This window comes from Tachyglossus aculeatus, chromosome 22 (assembly GCF_015852505.1).
Source record: "Tachyglossus aculeatus isolate mTacAcu1 chromosome 22, mTacAcu1.pri, whole genome shotgun sequence".
Taxonomy (NCBI): domain Eukaryota; kingdom Metazoa; phylum Chordata; class Mammalia; order Monotremata; family Tachyglossidae; genus Tachyglossus; species Tachyglossus aculeatus.
Genome location: NC_052087.1, coordinates 30263287 through 30281438, shown reverse-complemented (window position 1 = coordinate 30281438; position 18152 = coordinate 30263287). Strand labels below are relative to the sequence as shown.

The 18152-nt window shown below is 43.7% G+C and overlaps 1 protein-coding gene across 1 annotated transcript in view; it reads left to right on the top strand.

The window, feature by feature from the left end:
- The window catches only part of NUP160 (nucleoporin 160), a 38606-nt gene extending 20693 nt beyond the window's left edge, over positions 1-17913 (top strand). The window contains exons 24-36 of the mRNA XM_038764650.1: positions 468-563; positions 697-791; positions 911-1007; positions 1098-1203; positions 4759-4919; positions 5640-5700; positions 6210-6320; positions 6545-6668; positions 7318-7419; positions 9027-9168; positions 13067-13192; positions 15520-15624; positions 16767-17913. Of these exons, the coding sequence (XP_038620578.1) occupies positions 468-563; positions 697-791; positions 911-1007; positions 1098-1203; positions 4759-4919; positions 5640-5700; positions 6210-6320; positions 6545-6668; positions 7318-7419; positions 9027-9168; positions 13067-13192; positions 15520-15624; positions 16767-16853 (1413 nt within the window). The 3' untranslated portion in view covers positions 16854-17913. The remainder of the gene's footprint in view (positions 1-467; positions 564-696; positions 792-910; positions 1008-1097; positions 1204-4758; positions 4920-5639; positions 5701-6209; positions 6321-6544; positions 6669-7317; positions 7420-9026; positions 9169-13066; positions 13193-15519; positions 15625-16766) is intronic.
- The last annotated feature ends 239 nt before the right edge of the window (positions 17914-18152 follow it).

The window sequence follows — 18152 nt, the reverse complement described above, 5'->3', positions numbered from 1 at the left end:
ACCATCCTGTACCTACCCCAATGCTTAGTACAGTGCCTGGCAGATAGTAAGCACCCAACAAATATCATTTGAAACAACCACCAAAAAAGGAGCTGCATTCCGCAGGCTGAGCCAGAGGCCTTGTCCTGCCAAACAAAAGAGTAGCAGCAAGAGCATGAACAGGCTTTCCCCTCATCCCCATCCCTAAATGGCTTCCACACTCGCTGTTGGTGGCCACATGGTTCATTATGGAGTCCCCAGTCCAAGTGGCACAGCTGAGCACTGGGGAAAAAAATTACAAACCAAAAAGCAACCACTTGGAAATCATTCAAGCCCGAAGAGGGGCACCGGTACTTCTTCCTTTAGTGGTTCCCCATTTCAGACCGTCCTAGCAGATTCTCACCCCTGCCTGGAAACCCACTGTGGTGAATGCTTCTGAAGAGACGGTTTCACTTGTGTTGATCATGTTTTCTTCTCCCTGTGTGTAGGTTCTGCGTTTACTAGATGTTGTTGGTTTGCCTGAACTAGTAATCCAGTTGGCTACATTGGCAATCACCGAAACAGGTGACGATTGGAGAAGTCAGGTAAGAACCTCCCCCCGTAAAGAATTTTATTTTTCTTCAGCAGATTTCATTTGTGTCACTAGAAATGTATATTTTATAGTGTGTATTAATTCGGTCTGTCTATTTCGTTCCCAACCTTATCCCCACTCATTAGGCTACCCTGAGGACCTGCATTTTCAAACATCATTTGGATTTAGGGCATAATAACCAAGCGTACGAGGCTTTGACTCAGAATCCTGATTCCAGCAGGTATCCTAACAGCTTTTTCATTTCTTGAGGAGGGATAACTAAATGAATAACTCACCGCCAGCACCTTTTGGCTTTTCAATAACCGGCGTCTCAACAGAGCTCACCCCTTCCCTCCGTAGGCAACTGGATTGTTTGCGGCAGCTAGTGGTGGTTCTCTGCGAACGGTCCCAGCTACAGGATCTGGTCGAGTTTCCGTATGTGAACCTGCATAATGAGGTAACTTGCAATCTTCGTTAGGTACAGTGAACGAATGACTGTTCGAGGAAGCCACTGCCAACCTTCTAACTTGTCATTCTCCTTCCCTAGGTGGTGGGGATCATTGAATCGCGAGCTCGAGCTGTGGATCTGATGACTCACAATTACTATGAGCTCCTGTATGCCTTCCACATCTATCGCCACAACTACCGAAAGGGTGAGAACTCAGAGCAAGTTGCTTTTGTTGGAGGGATGCTGATAACAACAGGGTCAATACTGCTCGTACCACCCCTCCCTGCTCTTAGTTAAGCAGAAGTTGAAAGCATCCTTGGAGTGTTTTGGAGAGTTGCGGTTAAGCTAGCTTCCTCTATTAAAGCATAAAGAATGAGAGAGTCCGTTTTACTTGGGGAATTCCTGTTTTAGTGGTAGAATCATCTTCCCTGTTAGGACTATCTTCACGAGGACATCATCTCCAGTTTTCTGACAATTTCTCCAGGTCTGTTGTCCTTGTAGAGTAAATAGAAAGTATTTCTAACTTGGCTGCTTCCTACTATGTGGTGGGTGTGGCAAAGGATTTGGAAATGGAAATCACCATATTCTTACATCCAAATCCATCGGGCTAGGAGATGGTCATCTAAGTACTACTGTGTGCTGATGGCTGTTTTCTTGAGACACTTATAAAGAAGGAATGGAGATTATTATCAGTCGGTCGTATTTATCAAGTGGTCATTGTGTGCAGAGTACTGTGCTAAGCACTTGGGAGAGTACAGTACAACAGAGGTGATAGACACAATCCCTGCCCATAACAAGCTTACAGTCTATAGGGGAAGACGGGCATTAACATAAATAAATAAATTAATGGATATGTATGTAAATGCTGTGCGTCTGGGAGGGAGGTGAATAAAGGGGGAAAATTTAAGTTCATTCCTTATTATGAGTCGCTTCTTAGATTCCGCCTAGTGCTATAGACTGGCATTAATTTAAACCTGGAGAAAACTTAGATTATGAACCAGCCTGCAACCGGGAAGCCCTAAACAAAACCAAAGATTTTCGTGAGCCACACAAAATGTAATTTTGTTGTTTCAGTGTCCTTTCCAACAGTATACGTGCAGTAAGGAAATAGAAACAATCAAACAGGTCAGCATGACGTCTGCGTGATTAACAGTTGGTTTGGTGATGACAGGGCAGTAGGCGTTATACCAGACTGAAAGTATACGAAGCTGTAGTGATAACCTTCTTTTTGACCGAGGCCTGGATTTACCATGGAAGCAGCATAATCCTGGGAGTCAGAGGACCTGAGTTCTAATGCTGGTTCCGGCACTTGCCTGCCCTGTGACCTTGGGCAAGTCACTTCAATCTCTGGGCCTCAGTTACCTCATCTGTAAAATGGGAATTAGGACCCTGAGGTGCGTGTGGGACGCGGACTGTGTCCAATCTGCTTAGCTTGTATCTACCCCAGCGCTTCGAACAGTGCCTGGAGCATAATAATAATAATAATAATGGTGGCATTTATTAAGCGTTTACTATGTGCCAAGCACTGTTCTAAGCGCTGCGGAGGATACAAGGTAATCAGGTTGTCCCACATGGGGCTCACAGTCTAAATCCCCATTTTACAGATGAGGTAACTGAGATACAGAGAAGTTAAGTGACTTGCCCAAAGTCACACAGCTGACAAGTGGTGGAGCCGGGATTAGAACCCATGACCACTGACTCCCAAGCCTGCTGTTTCCACTGAGCCACGCTGCTTCTCCAGTAAGCGCTTAACAATTGCCATTTGCGGGGAAGAAAAGGACAATGATTTAATGAGGAGTTTCACCAGGGTAACAAGCTGGTATCCAAAGTCAAGTGATTGGATGACCGTACCTCGTTCTCGCCTGTCCTGCTATCGACCCCCAGCCCACGTCCTCCCCCGGGCCTGGAATGCCCTCCCTCTGCCCATCCACCAAACTAGCTCTCTTCCTCCCTTCAAGGCCCTACTGAGAGCTCACCTCCTCCAGGAGGCCTTCCCAGACTGAGCCCCTTCCTTCCTCTCCCCCTCGTCCCCCTCTCCATCCCCCCCTTCTTACCTCCTTCCCTTCCCCACAGCACCTGTATATATGCATATATGTTTGTACATATTTATTACTCTATTTTACTTGTATATATCTATTCTATTTATTTTATTTTGTTAGTATGTTTGGTTTTGTTCTCTGTCTTCCCCTTTTAGACTGTGAGCCCACTGTTGGGTAGGGACTGTCTCTATATGTTGCCAATTTGTACTTCCCAAGCGCTTAGTACAGTGCTCTGCACATAGTAAGCTCTCAGTAAATACGATTGATGATGATGATGGATGAGATTACCCATAGTGAGAGCTTGGATACCAGTAAACCCATCACCTTTGGGGCAGTGCTCCCCACAACAGAACTTTGTAGGGCGGGTTTAAGGACAATGTCATGAATATGCCAGCAGAGAGGTTGGTCTCAAACAGCAAAAATTTCAGGAGGTCCTTGATAGTCAAACAGGCCAACCTGGTAGACATCAATCACCATCAAGATAGGGATTGCTCTTGTGCAAAGATTTCATGAAGCTTGAAATACCAAGAGGCCGCTTTGGTAGTAGAAGCCAATTCAGTTGTGCAGAGTGTGAGCTAGATTGTCAATCTCTTCAGCCAAACCCACGTGGGGAAAGATTTCGCTGTCCTCAATTTTGAAAACTAAGGACAGCTCTTCTCCCGGTGAACTATCTCAGAAGTTGTGCACGTCAGTACCTTTTTACTCACAGTGCCCTGTTACACTTGGGTACACAGATTTACATACTCTATGTTTAAGTACTTCACATCTGACTCCCCTAAAAAACCAAGTTTCTTGAGGGCAGGGATTGTGTTTCATCAGTCTTTTAGACTGTGAGCCCACTGTTGGGTAGGGACTGTCTGTATATGTTGCCAACATGTACTTCCCAAGCGCTTAGTACAGTGCTCTGCACGCAGTAAGTGCTCAATAAATGCGATTGATTGATTGATCAATCTATAGTTCTCTACTGAGTACTCGGTAGAGTGCTGTGTACATTGTAGATGCCTAATAAATACTATTGATTCAACACTCATTCTGCTCCCAGAAAGTCCTCCAAAGCAATTCACCTGGGGAATAGGAGCAGGCCATTAAAAGGTTGAGTCTTTATTCTGTCACCTTCCTTCACTTCAAAACTCCACAGAACTTCCTTTCTGAAGCTGAGCTTTCAAACCCTTCAGATCCTAAACTGGGATCTCTCAGGAAGGAACATTTGTTCTGTTTGGCTGAAAGTCAGTTTTCTTGGAATGAAAATTCAGGGACTGAAAAACACATCTTTCACCCCTTTGATTTTGCAGGAGCTGGAGCGGGTCGTCTTTGTAGCTTTATAATGCGTGTATCCACGTACAGGCAGTCGTTGCGTCCATCATACATCCCGGAGTTTTTGATAGTCTGTAAACTTTTAATCAATCCGTCATATTTATTGAGTGCTTATTGTGCACAGGGCACTGTAATAAGCTCTTGGAACAAGAGTCAACAGAGTTGTCTCTCACCACATGTTTTCAGGGCATGCTTCTCCCCAGCAATTTAACTTTAGGCCTCCGAGTGCTTAACTAAGGTGGTGGTTTGCTCACGTACTGTGACGACCTTAGAAAATCAGGCAGATCTCCCTGACCCCTTGAGGTTTTAAGACTGGAAACCCTGGGAAGGTCGTTCTGCAGCAGGACGTGTGTCCGAGGGGAAGAAGCAGCCCCCACTCTGAAGTTTGCTCCCTATATCCCCCACAGCCGGAACCGTGATGTTTGAGTACGGGATGCGCCTTGGCCGTGAGGTCCGTACCCTCCGAGGCCTCGAGAAACAAGGCAACTGCTACCTGGCCGCGATTAACTGCTTGCGGTTGATTCGTCCGGAGTACGCCTGGATCGTGCAGCCAGCATCTGGGGCCGTGGTATGGCAAATTGGCATTTCTTGAAGTCCAGACTGGTTTTTCAGGTTGCCGTTTGAGATAGTATTTATCGAGCACGTACAGTGTGCAGAGCACTGTGCTAAGTGCTTGGGAGAGTATAATGCAACGATAAGCAGGCACATTCCCTGCCCACAACACAAGCTAGTCTTGGAGCTGTTCAGTTTAGAAGCACTGGGCCTGCCCTTTTTTTTTACGGTATTTGTTAAGCACTTACTAGGTGCAAAGCACTGTTCTAAGCGCTTGGGAGGTTACAAGGTGATCAGGTTGTCCCACGGGGGGCTCACAGTTTTAATCCCTATTTTCCAGATGAGGTAACTGAGGCATAGTCACACAGCTGACATTTGGTAGAGCCAGGATTTGAACCCATGACCTCCAACTCCAAAGCCCATGCTCTTTCCACTGAGCCACGCTGCTTCTCTTCTATTCAAACCTAATTTTGAAATGTTGGTGATTTTTTTTCTTGCCCTTTGGGTGGTCACTTTTCCTGTTTTTAAGGATGATGGCCTTTTAAAAACGGCCTGTCTTTTTCCCTCTCTGCATTCATCCTCTTCCCCGGGTTATATTTTAGAGCAGAAATGACATTCAGGAAAGACTTTCAGTTATAAAGAAGAATTTGGATGCAGAGGACCAGTGAAGACTTAATTTATAATAAAATAAAATTCCATCTTCCCTAGAAAACTGTGGTCTTTCTTTTTCTATCAGTATGAGCGGCCTGGAGCTTCTCCTAAAAGGAATCATGATGGAGAGTGTACAGCAGTCCCAAGTAAGTGAGAACCTTCAGTTGGACCAGAATTGGCCTGAAACTCTTTTGATTTGGCAACCAGAATGAAATTGTAATTGTATTTCCACCGCCTTCTCTTTCCCGTGCTTTTCGTTGTTTAAATTTGGGAGCATGGCTTTTGGAAGGAGAACTACCAACACCATGAAAAACAAGTGACCAATTGTAGAAAATTTCTAATACTTGAAAAATATTTCATTATCTTAGTGGTCTCATAAGGTGTTGACCTTTGCTTATTTCCCATAATTCTTGTCCCAGAAACTCTTGCCTCCAACTGGTTGTTACATGTGTTTCATCTCCTTGATAAAAATTCTCTATGTGTCTGTCAGAAACTATCCCGCTGTCTCTTATCTTTCATCTTCATTTATTTAGAAATCGAATTGAGGTTTTCCAGCATATAGATTTCTTGAAATGTTGATATAACTTGTTTTTTCATCTGCCGCGCTCTGCCCGAAGTGCGCTGGGTTTTAGATTGTTACTTCTTTGGTTCATAGCAAGTCGACAGATCGAAATCTTGGAGTTGGCGGATTTGGAGAAAGAATGTGCCCTAGCTCGGATTCGCCTGACTCTGGCTCGGCATGACCCATCAGCTGTCGCAATTGCAGGTAATGATTCAGTATTGAGAAGTCCCTCCCGCAGGGTTAACTCTACCACATGCTGGGTTTATGCCGTGAAACCAGCATCCTCTTTCCTGTCGGTTCCTTAAATTCCCAGCCTCGATTTTCTAAAAACGGATTGGGTTCCGAATTAGGAATGCTGCCGGTTGATACGGTTTTGAAGCTATTTCTCTGCTTTCATTTTGGAATCACAAATTTTATCTTTGACACAGGAAGCTCTTCAGCAGAGGAGATGGTCACTCTGTTGGTTCAAGCTGGCCTCTTCGATACAGCCATCTCACTCTGCCAAACCTTTAAACTGTCTCTGACACCAATCTTTGAGGGACTTGCTTTCAAGTACGTATCCTATTACTGTAGTCATTTATTCCATGTTCTGAAGTCTCTTATCCCTACGGCAACCCCATGTTAGTGTAGCCGTATTATTCCATAATTAAGTACAGTTCGATGGATGTTTTTAAGAAGAATCTGCTTGAGTGTCCTTCACAGTCAGTTACAAAGAAAACCATTATAGTTCATCAAATGTAGATTTGGTTACTGTTCATCGTATGTAGATTTGGCTCAAGCCTTTGGGATCTGCCATCTAGTGCTAAAAAATGTTTGCCGCTATTGCTTTGTCCACAGATTTTTCTGAATCGAGCATTTTTGGAAAGTGCATCAAAATATTTATTTTTCCCTCCCCGATATTCAGTTAAAATTTTGAATCCCCATTGGGAGACACGGGCTAGGGATGGGGAGGAGGGGGAAGCAAAGATAATAAGCTCAGGAAAAATGAACCGATCTGAAGGGGACAGCTTTAGCATTAGTAATTTCACTAGGATGTCTTAGATGCTTTTTTGCCCCTTTCAGCTTTCACGTGGTATGTCCAGTGCCATAAGGGGAGGAATTGTCTCTGTTGCCAAACTGTACTTTCCAAGCGCTTAGTACAGTGCTCTGCACACAGTAAGCGCTCAGTAAATGCGACTGAATGAATGAATTTGTGTTGCAGGTGCATTAAGTTGCAGTTTGGAGGCGAGGCAGCACAGGCAGAAGCCTGGCCCTGGTTAGCAGCTAATCAGCTCTCTTCTGTCATGACCACGAAGGAGTCTAGGTACAGTGTTATTTGGGGTTAAGTCTCTCAGATTTAAAAATTCCTACATACACTAGGACATGCTTAAAGTCCCTTATTTTTGTTTGGAGTTTTTTGTGAAATTGAAAAACATGGGGGTAGTTCTACTTCTTATATTAAAAACCTGTTAGGTTCACTGAAATGGGAAAAGTTTTCACCTTTTTCAGTATGAACTTGCTATCATTTTTCCCCTAAACCTAACCAACCAAACGTAGTAGATTTATCCCCAGAGACCATCACCAGAGCACTTGGCATCTGTTCAGGGATGGAAAATCCATTTGTTTATCCAGCAGTGGAATCACACCCGCTGGTGGAGCGTTCTTTAAGTTTGCCTTTCTGTTTGCTTTTAATGGTATTTGTTCCATGCTGTCTGTGTGCCAGGCACTGTACTAAGCACTGTGGTGGGTACCAGCTAATCAGGTTGGATACAGTCCGTGTCCCCCACAGGACTCACAGTCTAAATCCCTTTTTTACAGGTGAAGTAACTGAGACCCAGAGAACTTAAGTGACTTGTCTAAGGTCACACAGTAAACAAGTAGTGGAGCCAGGCCCGTGCTCCATCTACTGCTTCTGAAGACCCAAAATGAGTTCCAAGGGGCAGGAATGTCAGTTGCAGTTGTCCCTGGCTTTGGAATTAGATTACTTCCCACCACTCGTCTCTCTGCAGAGCCGGGGCTAGAACCCAACTGTCCCGACTCCCAAAGACCTGTCCTTTCCCCCGGACCAGTAGCTGGGCTGTAAAATAGCAAGCCTCCAGAACGAAAGCAGCTTCCCGGCCAAGGAACCTGAGATGCCCACTTTTCCAGTAACCCTAACCTCGCGGGTTCTTTAGCTAGCCCATCACCTCCCGTGGTGACATAACCACAAACCTCGTTAACCAATGACTTCTCTGCCTCTCAGAAGTCACAGTTCAGCCACCCCGGGTATATGAGAACCAGGAAATATGGTGGTTTTGTTTTTAAATAACCCTGCCTTCCTATCGCAAGGATTGGGGAGTCTTGCAAACTGGAACCATTCAGTCCATCAGTGGTGTTTCCTGAGTGCTTACTTTGTGCAGAACACCGTACTAAGTGCTTAGGCAAGTACAATATAGTTGGTACAGGTTGAGTGGCTACTCCTTCGTACAGGTGTGCAACCCTCCACCCCATCTCCCAACACTTATTTTAGAACCCGCTGTCCAGCTGGGACCTGGCACCCTAAAATAAACGGCAAGAAGGAGAGGGCTCATGGGGCACACGGGTGACTGGGCGGGCGGGCATGCCAGATATCAGTCTGCATATGAATGCTTGGTACAGTGCTTTGCACACAATAAGCGCTCAATAAATATGACGGATTGAGTGAAATGATCTTCTAGCCCCCGTGGAATCACCATGAATCAGTGAATGAGCATTCCAGTGGGTTATGACTCTAGAATCTTCCCCCATTTTGAATTAGATTGATTTTTACCCTTGCCATGTTACAGATTTGTTTCACCAGATCTTCTCTTCCTGTTGGTGGTGTTCTTTGCTAAAAATAGGCCAGGGTACTGCATTATCATAGCCTATTAATTAAGAATCTAAATGTATTACTCTCTGGGTTTTTTTTCCCAGTGCAACTGATGAAGCATGGCGGCTTTTGTCATCTTACCTGGAAAAGTACAAATTCCAGAACAACCTATACCACCACTGTGTAATCAACAAGCTTCTTTCTCATGGGGTGCCACTGCCTAATTGGCTTATAAACAGCTACAAGGTAAATACTGTAATTGGTACAGGGGATGAAGCAGGCCTCTCTCGGTCTGCTTAAGGAACTGAGATCTCAAATCAAAACACTGTCAGAAAATTTAGCTCTTTAAGCGTGAGGCTCATTGTGTTTGGGATGGGATGTTTTTACGCGGCAGCTTGATCATAAATGAATGAAATCCTTCACTTTTCACTCACCAAGCAAAGGTTATGCTAAAGAATGCACACAGATTCACGTAGCGGAGGAGAAAAATTGGGTCGAGTATGGAGAGTAGGAAGTTATGGGTTGGTGGGAGAGGAGAAATGTGGTAGACAGAATAGGAAAACTCTAGTTTTGAAAACAGGAAAGTGCAAACGGGAAAGTGTTACTCTCCATTAATAGAGATTAATGGAGAACTAAAATGGAGCCTAAAAAAAATCAAGCTTTTGACTACAACTGCATATTTTTAATCACGAGAGAATGCCTCCATGCAGCAAGGTCGTATGGAAAGCTATTTGAATTATTGAGACGTAACTTCTCAGCACGCTGTCAGTAAAGGAAAAAAAGCCAAGTTAGTATAGCATTATTCTGTTATAATTTTTTGAGGTTCTTTTACACTTTTCATTCAAGGAACTCCAAGCAGTCACATTGTCAGATGAGTTCTCTGCACTTATGGGACATAATGGCAACATTTTTTTCTTTAGTTTTACAGAATGGGAAAATTAAACACCAATAGGTCAGGATTTACCTTTGGGCCCCCCTTTGCAGGTCATTTAGGGAGCTAAGCTCAGCCTCCTTGTCTTCCAAGTAAGATATTCTATAAACCGTAAGCGTATTTGAGGATTGGGTTAGAAAATAGTTCTGTGAATCATGTTTTTACTCTGATTTTTGGGTAGAACTCTGCTAGGGAATTGAGGAACACTCTTCTGACCACACCTGTCTATCTGGGTGGCTTGTGATCACAATGTCAGAGGAAGCGGTTGTGCACTTCCGTGTGGCATTCATCACCCAAGGGGCGTGGATCATAACTTGAGTCTTCCTCATGTGAGGTTCATCGGCAATATAATTCTCCGTGTTGTAGAACTGAGTGTATTTTCCCACATCCCTGCCTGTAGCTGGTTACCTTGAGGGAAGACCATGAGTGTACTCTGCCATATGCATCTTGCCCCTTTGACCACTCATCGGTCGCTTTCTGTGCCCCAGCAGAATGAGAGTATACGTGGCGCTTTGCAAATAACTCCCCTGCTCAGGTTCTTGAGCCTGAAGGCTCGGGACCAAGTCTCATCCGTTGCTTTGAATGGGAGACTCCATCATCCCTTGAATAGGTGATTGATGTGGATCCCAAGAGGGGGAAAAGCTTGTGTTCCTACTTTAAAAGATTCATTCAGTCGTATTTTTTGAGCGCTCACTGTGTGCAGAGCATTCTGCTATGTCATGAGGCTTGTGTCGGGGCAGAGTCTGACACAATTACCCCTTTTTTGCCATTCTGCGTTAGCAGTCAGCATCTTGGGGTAGCTTTCAAATGGACTCTCTCCCCCTTTTAGACTGTGAGCCCACTGTTGGGTAGGGACTGTCTCTATATGTTGCCAACTTGTACTTCCCAAGCGCTTAGTACAGTGCTCTGCACACAGTAAGCGCTCAATAAATACGATTGATGATGATGATGATGATGATGATGACTGGTAACATGGTTACTTTAAACACTCCACTCCCCTGCCGCTAACCACCTCACTGTACCTCGTTCTCGCCTGCCCCGCTGTCTACCTCTGACCCACGTCCTCCCCCTGGCCTGGAATGCCCTCCCCCGCACATAATAATAATAATAATGTTGGTATTTGTTAAGCACTTACTATGTGCCAAGCACTGTTCTAAGCACTGGGGATACAGTCACTGTGGCAGACAGTGTTGCACATCCGCCAAGCTCGCTCTCTTCCTCCCTTCAAAGCCCTACTGAGAGCTCACCTCCTCCAGGAGGCCTTCCCAGACTGAGCCCCCCATCCTCACTTCCTCTTCCCCTCCCCACAGCACTTGTGTATATTTGTACATATTTATTACTCTATTTTATTAATGATGTGTATATATAACAATAATGATGGTATTTGTTAAGCGCTTACTACGTGCCAAGCACTGGGGCAGATACAAGGTAATCAGGTTGTCCCACGTGGGGCTCAGTCTTCATCCCCATTTTACAGATGAGGGAACTGAGGCCCAGAGAAGTTAAGTGACTTGCCCAAGGTCACACAGCTGACAAGTAGTGGAGCTGGGATTAGAACCCAAGACCTCTGGCTCCCTAGCCCATGCTCTTTCCACTATATGTAATTCTATTTATTTTGATGGTATTAACACCTGTCTACTTGTTCTGTTTTGCTGTCTGTCTCCCCCTTCTAGACTGTGAGTCCGTTGTTGGGTAGGGACTGTCTCTCTGAGATGCCGAATTGTGCTTTCCAAGCGCTTAGTACAGTGCTTTGCACACAGTAAGCGCTTAGTAAATACAATTGAATGAATGAATGAATCTGGAGGGGAAAATGTGTTTAAGACTTTCACCGAAAAACCTCACTTGGCATAATATTAACCAGAGGAGATTGGCGAAAAAGAAAAACTAAGAATGGAGATAAAATTGGGCTTATGGCTTCATTTCATATCAGTGTTAATTTAACACTCAAGAGTTCATGTAGTATCAATCCGATGGATTAGATTCAGTAGTCTGCTAATAAAGAGAAGCAGTGAGGCTTAGTGGAAAGAGCACGGGATTGGGAGTGTGAGCCCACTGTTGGGTAGGGACCGTCTCTATATGTTGCCAACTTGTACTTCCCAAGAGCTTAGTACAGTGCTCTGCACACAGTAAGTGCTCAATAAATACGATTGATTGATTGGGAGTCAGAGGACGTGGGTTCCAATCCCAGCTCCACCACTTCTCTGTTTTATCACAAGTCACTTCTCAGTGCTTCAGTTACCTCGTCTGTAAAATGGGAATTAAGACTGAAGCCCACCTGGGACAACCCGATTACCTTGTATCTACCCCAGCGCCTAGAACAGTGCTTGGCACATAATAAACATTTAACAAATAACGTCATCATCATTATTATTATTATATACTTGTAATAACAGTGACATTCACCTGTTTTCATTACATGTTCAAACGCGATCAAAGCATCCAAATTTGCCGTTCCTAATGTACAGCCAAGTTGAAATGCCCAGGAATCATGAGAGTTCTTTGAAGCCTGTAATTAAAAAGTAAAAGAACCTTAAAGAAAAATTAAGGCAAAATCCTAAATGGAAAATGATGGGAAAAAAGTCTAGGATGAGGGGAAAACCTGAGCTCTAGAGAGGTAGGACAATAAAAATAGTAGATCTAAGTTGAAAGACATCAAGACGGGGAAACTTGTCTTCATTGCTTCAGTTTCTACGGGCCGGCCTGAAAAGGTGTTTACTGTGGTTGTATTTCCACAAATTTCCCCCATCTGAATCAGCCCATCATCATCAATCGTATTTATTGAGCGCTTACTATGTGCAGAGCACTGTACTAAGCGCTTGGGAAGTACAAATTGGCAACATATAGAGACAGTCCCTACCCAACAGTGGGCTCACAGTCTAAAAGGGGGAGACAGAGAACAAAACCAAACATACTAACAAAATAAAATAAATAGAATAGATATGTACAAATAAAATAGAGTAATAAATCTGTACAAACATATATACAGGTGCTGTGGGGAAGGGAAGGAGGTAAGATGGGGGGGAGCCCATAAAATGTTAGCTTCCGCTCTTACCAACTTTGAAAACTAATGATTCCTAATGTTTTACTTTTCCAACTCAACCCTCATGAAACAATGAGGGCTTTATTTGGGGATATGCACGTATCTAGAGAAACGCAGCAATACTGTAAAAAGGAAGCATGTCAAACCATTGCCCTTTCCCTGCTATTTAACAGAAAGTGGATGCCGCTGAGTTGCTCCGCCTGTACTTGAACTATGACCTTCTGGAAGAGGCTGTCGATCTGGTTTCAGAGTATGTGGATGCGGTGTTGGGAAAGGGTCATCAGTACTTTGGAATTGAGGTGAGTGTTCCCTGACCCTTGGGATCCATTATAACCTCATCTTGGAAGGCCAGGGTTTGTCACAAAGATTGCTTGGGTAGGCTAGGATATTTCACCGTGCTCTAGCCACCTGGAACTTGCGTCCATAATACTACCTCTCCCTTTGACCTTTGGCCTTGACTTATCATTTAGTATAGGACTATATAATTGACGAGAGCTCAAGGCCCTGCTGAGAGCTCACCTCCTCCAGGAGGCCTTCCCAGACTGAGCCCCTTCCTTCCTCTCCCCCTCGTCCCCTTCTCCATCCCCCCATCTTACCTCCCTCCCTTCCCCACAGCACCTGTATATATGTATATATGTTTGTACGTATTTTTTTACTCTATTTATTTATTTAATTTATTTGTACATATCTATTCTATTTATTTTGTTTTGTTAGTATGTTTGGTTTTGTTCTCTGTCTCCCCCTTTTAGACTGTGAGCCCACTGTTGGGTAGGGACTGTCTCTATATGTTGCCAATTTGTCCTTCCCAAGCGCTTAGTCCAGTGCTCTGCACATAGTAAGCGCTCAATAAATACGATTGATGATGATGATGATGATGATGAAAATACAGAAGCTAACCCATTTTGAACAAAGAAATCTGGCCGTAGTTGGTGCCAGTGGAAGAAAAGTACTGTGTAGGTGTGAAGTGGTGTTTTTCTCTGTCTAGGGCAAGCTACCCAGTATTCCCAGATGAAAGTAGACACCTTTACATCAGGGAATTGACATTTTTTTTTTTTTTAACTGTACACCTGTGGCGTAAAAACTTCAACTTTAGCATGCTCCCATCCACACTCCTTCTCTTATTCTGCATTTCCCCATCTCTTCCCACCCCAGTCCAAGCCCCACATACAACACACAGTTGCACTTACATGGGTACAGATCTACTCCCTGAACTGGTTATTTTGGTAAAGCGCAGAGCTGCTGTTGCCCAATCTGTCTTAATTCCTTGAGACATTCCAACTCTGTTGGGTTGTATTTTCTCAAGCCCCTTCATACAGTGTTCTGCATGCAATATAAGCATCCTATAAATACCATTGAGTGGGTGATTGCTTGAGAAAGCCACTGAAAGGCTCCTTCTGTGTTGCTGCTGCTTTTCTTGGCCCCCCAGAGTAACTATCTTTGAAACACTGTCTGCCACAGTGACTGTATCCCCAGTGGTATTTTGAAATGCTATGGGTTCCCCCTCCTCCTGCACTTAATTACTTTGAGTCTTAGAGAATAGGGAAGCGGCATAGCCTGGAGGAAAGAGCACAGGCCTGGCAATCACAGGTCCTGATTTCTAATCCCAGATCTGCCACTTGTCGGCTGTGTGACCCCAGGCAGGTCACTTACCTTCTCTGGGCTCACTTATCTCAGCTGGTAAATGGGGATTAAAACTGTGAGCCCTTTATGGGACAGGGACTGTCCAATTCGATTGTCTTGTACCTATCACAGCGCTCAGTACAATGTCTGACACACAGTAAGCACTTAAATACCATAAAAAAGAAGGCTACTTTTAGCTTTTACACGGTACTGCAAAGTCTAGAAACATCCATGAGGGCTTTTTGATTTACACTGGTCTGACTGTAAATCTCATAATTGTGTGAAGGGTAGAAGGGTTTTGGCTAAATTGGTTTCTTGAAGTATGTCTAAATGTAACCTTAGGAAGTTTAAAATCCAAGGCTGTGATCAGCTTCATCTTCCAATAAATGAAACAATTAAAATATAGTCGGTGTTCAGAATTCGAGGGATCTTAAAATTGATGAACATTAAGAGTTACTGACTTATCTGAGTGGTTTGGGAAGACTGGGAGAAGTATTTTTTTTTTTAATGTCAATTTTGGACTAGCTATCAGGTTCAGTTGCTGTGTTTGCAGGAAAAAGCACCCCTTGAAATAATTTGTCAGGGAAGAAAAAAATCCTCTGAAAAAATATTGTTGTGAAAATCTTGATCTTTTACTTAGTGTTAATGCAAACCAAAAAAGAAATGGGGGAAGTTAGTCTGCTATAGAAGGCGGCTCAAGTGAAGAAGAAAGTAAAAGGCTCAATAAATAAAACAATAAATAATACTTATTGAGCAATTACTGTGTGCAGAGTACTCTTAAGAACTTGGGAAAGTAATCAATTAGTAGACATAATCCCTGCCCTCAGGTAGCTTATGGTCTAACAGAGGAGACTGACTTTAAAATAAATTACAAGTGGAAGTAATGGTGTGTAAAGTTATGTATATAAGTGCTTCGTGAGGATGTGAGTGCCAAGTTTATAGGTGATGTGGAAGAGGAAGAAGTTCTTTGGGTTTTCATCAAATTGAAATTAATCTTTTCTTTTAGTTTCCACTCTCTGCAACAGCTCCACTGGTATGGCTGCCGTACTCTGCTATTGACCAGCTTCTTCAAACCCTGGGAGAAAACAGTTCCAACAGTCACAATTTTGCAGTAAGTGACCCTTCACTCAGTTCATGAATCGGCAGAGTATTTACAGTGAGGTCCCTTTCACTGCCTAACTGCATTCTCCAGAGAAAACCTTTCGATCCTGGAAATTATTCTCTCCGTTGGAATGCTACTGTGTGTATCTCTAGACCGTCAGGTTAAAATGTATTCAGAAAAATTGGATGACCGTTCGAGCTTTCGTTCTTGGGCTGTTCTCAGTCAAGCATTCAAGGTCGACAGAAGCTGAATAGAAAACTGGAAAACCTTAGGGCATTCCAGCAGAATTCAGTTCATTCATTCAATCGTATGTAGTAAGCGCTTACTGTGTGCAGGGCACTGTACTAAGCGCTTGGGAGGTACAAATCGGCAACATATAAAGACGTATTCAGTCTGTTATTCAGTCCATGTTATTCAGACCGTATTCAGTCTGTTAGAGGATCTCGTAGCCCTGAAGGATGCCTTCAGACACTCGTGGCTCTGTGACTGTCCCCTCAGCAGTATTTTGTAGAAACTCTTGGACCAGGGAGAAATGACATTCAGATTCCGATAGCAGTGCAGTTTAGCAAGGGTCAATGGGTTGAGCTAATAAAACTTGCAATAAATAAATCACGCCCTCGTGCCTAATAATGATTGGTATTTGTTAAGCGCCTGCTATGAGCCAAACACTGTACTACGCGCTGGATAGACACAAGATAATGAGGTAGGGCGCAGTTCCTGTCCCGCAAGGCGCTCGTAGTCTAAGTTGGGGGGAGGAAAGATATTGAATCCCCATTTAACAGGCGAGGAAACTGAAACCCAAAGATGTTAGTGACTTGCATAAGGTCCCACAGCGAGCAAGTATCAGAGCCAGGATTAGGGCATAAGCCCTCTGACTCCAGGCCCGTGCTCTTTATACCGGCCTGCGTATGATTGCGGGAGGAAGCCTGATTTTTAAACCCATCTTAAAGGTTGAATTAAGATATCGAGGTGGGCACAAACCAGAATTTTCCTGTGAAGATTCGTGTATCTGCACTGGCCAGCGTTTTGTGAGTAAACCGAGGGAGGAGGGTAACAGCGTTTTCATTACCGTACCGCATTTTGGCTTGTGACAAAGTTAACACAAACCATGTTTTATTTCTGCTTAATAATGCCGTGCTGTTCTGCTGCAGCTGTACCAGAAGGTGCATGACAAATTGGATGACTACCAGCAAAAAGTTGAGAAGGCGACACGGGATTTGTTATATCGACGAAACTAACGCTCCGGACAATCGGGCTCACAGAACCTCCCTTGGCCTCGTGGTTCGGGGCCGCATGGCTTGATACCTCACTCTTCAGGAACCCTGCACTCGAAGCTGATTTCTGTAATATGTAAATGATGTGTACATCGTTAAATCTTCATTCAGCACAGGAGTAAGCAGACGGAGGTCAAGCTGAGGCCTCGTTCTTGGCTGGTGGTACTAATCCACTCCGATCTCTATTACGCAGGGTCACCTTCCTGATGTTAAGGAAAACCAGCGTTTTAGTATGTGTATCTTAACCGTGCCCACACTGCCATTTCTCCCAACATCACACCACATTCTGTCCAGATAGACACACGTTGTTGGAAGAACGTTCCCTAATTCCCCGAACGGCAGTCTATCCAAAGTCACCGAACCGAGTGTCCGCAATTTCTGGTTTTCCGTACCGGCTTAACGCCACCGCTTTTGTATATGATTCAGAAGCTTTTGAGAGTTTATATTTTTTTAAACTGCCAAAGACATTCTTTATCCGTGAATGAAGACCATATTCACCCAAGAAAATGGGGAGGTTGGTTTGTTATAACTGCTGAAATCAGTCCTGAATTCTTCATTTTCCCATCACTTTTGTATTTCAATGGATTCTTTTTTTGTCTAAAACTGACCTGTGTATCTTCTGTAATGAAACCGAGGCTAAAGATTTCGCTCTCTTTTTCCTTAATTTATTGGGGGGGAGGGAGGAGTTTTAATGGCCTTTAAAATATGAAACTACTAGCCCAAGTCAAGACTGATGAATCAGATTCTGAAGATTAATTTGAGGAAACTCTTAGTATTCCTAATGTTCCAAATTTCCAGGTCCGTCTTTGAAAAACCCTTTCCAAATTAAATTTGTTGCTACGCTATGTGATGTTTTTGTAACCAGGCTGGGCCTGATTAGCTGATTAATTTTATAAGGGTCTTTAATAAGCCAACTCAGAATGTAAACTGTTCCTCAGATTCCGAAGCATTCATGCTCGTAGCTTTTGGAAGAGGGGTAAGGCAGTAAAGTCTACTTTGACTTTATTCTACATATTAAAACTCACAGATTATCTTGTAAGAAAACATCTGCATGAAAGTGCTTATTTTTTTTTACCTTTCTCTGTTTACTCTTCCAAAGGGCTTTGGGAATATCAAGCAGTTAATCAGTGGTTTATACTGTGTGCAGCGACAATAGCGAGAATATCAGGAACCAGTTTCATAACCGATATTTCAGGAATGTGTTCCCCCTCAGGGTGATTATGGATAGAAAAACACTGATTTTTGGATCTCCAAGCGACCAAA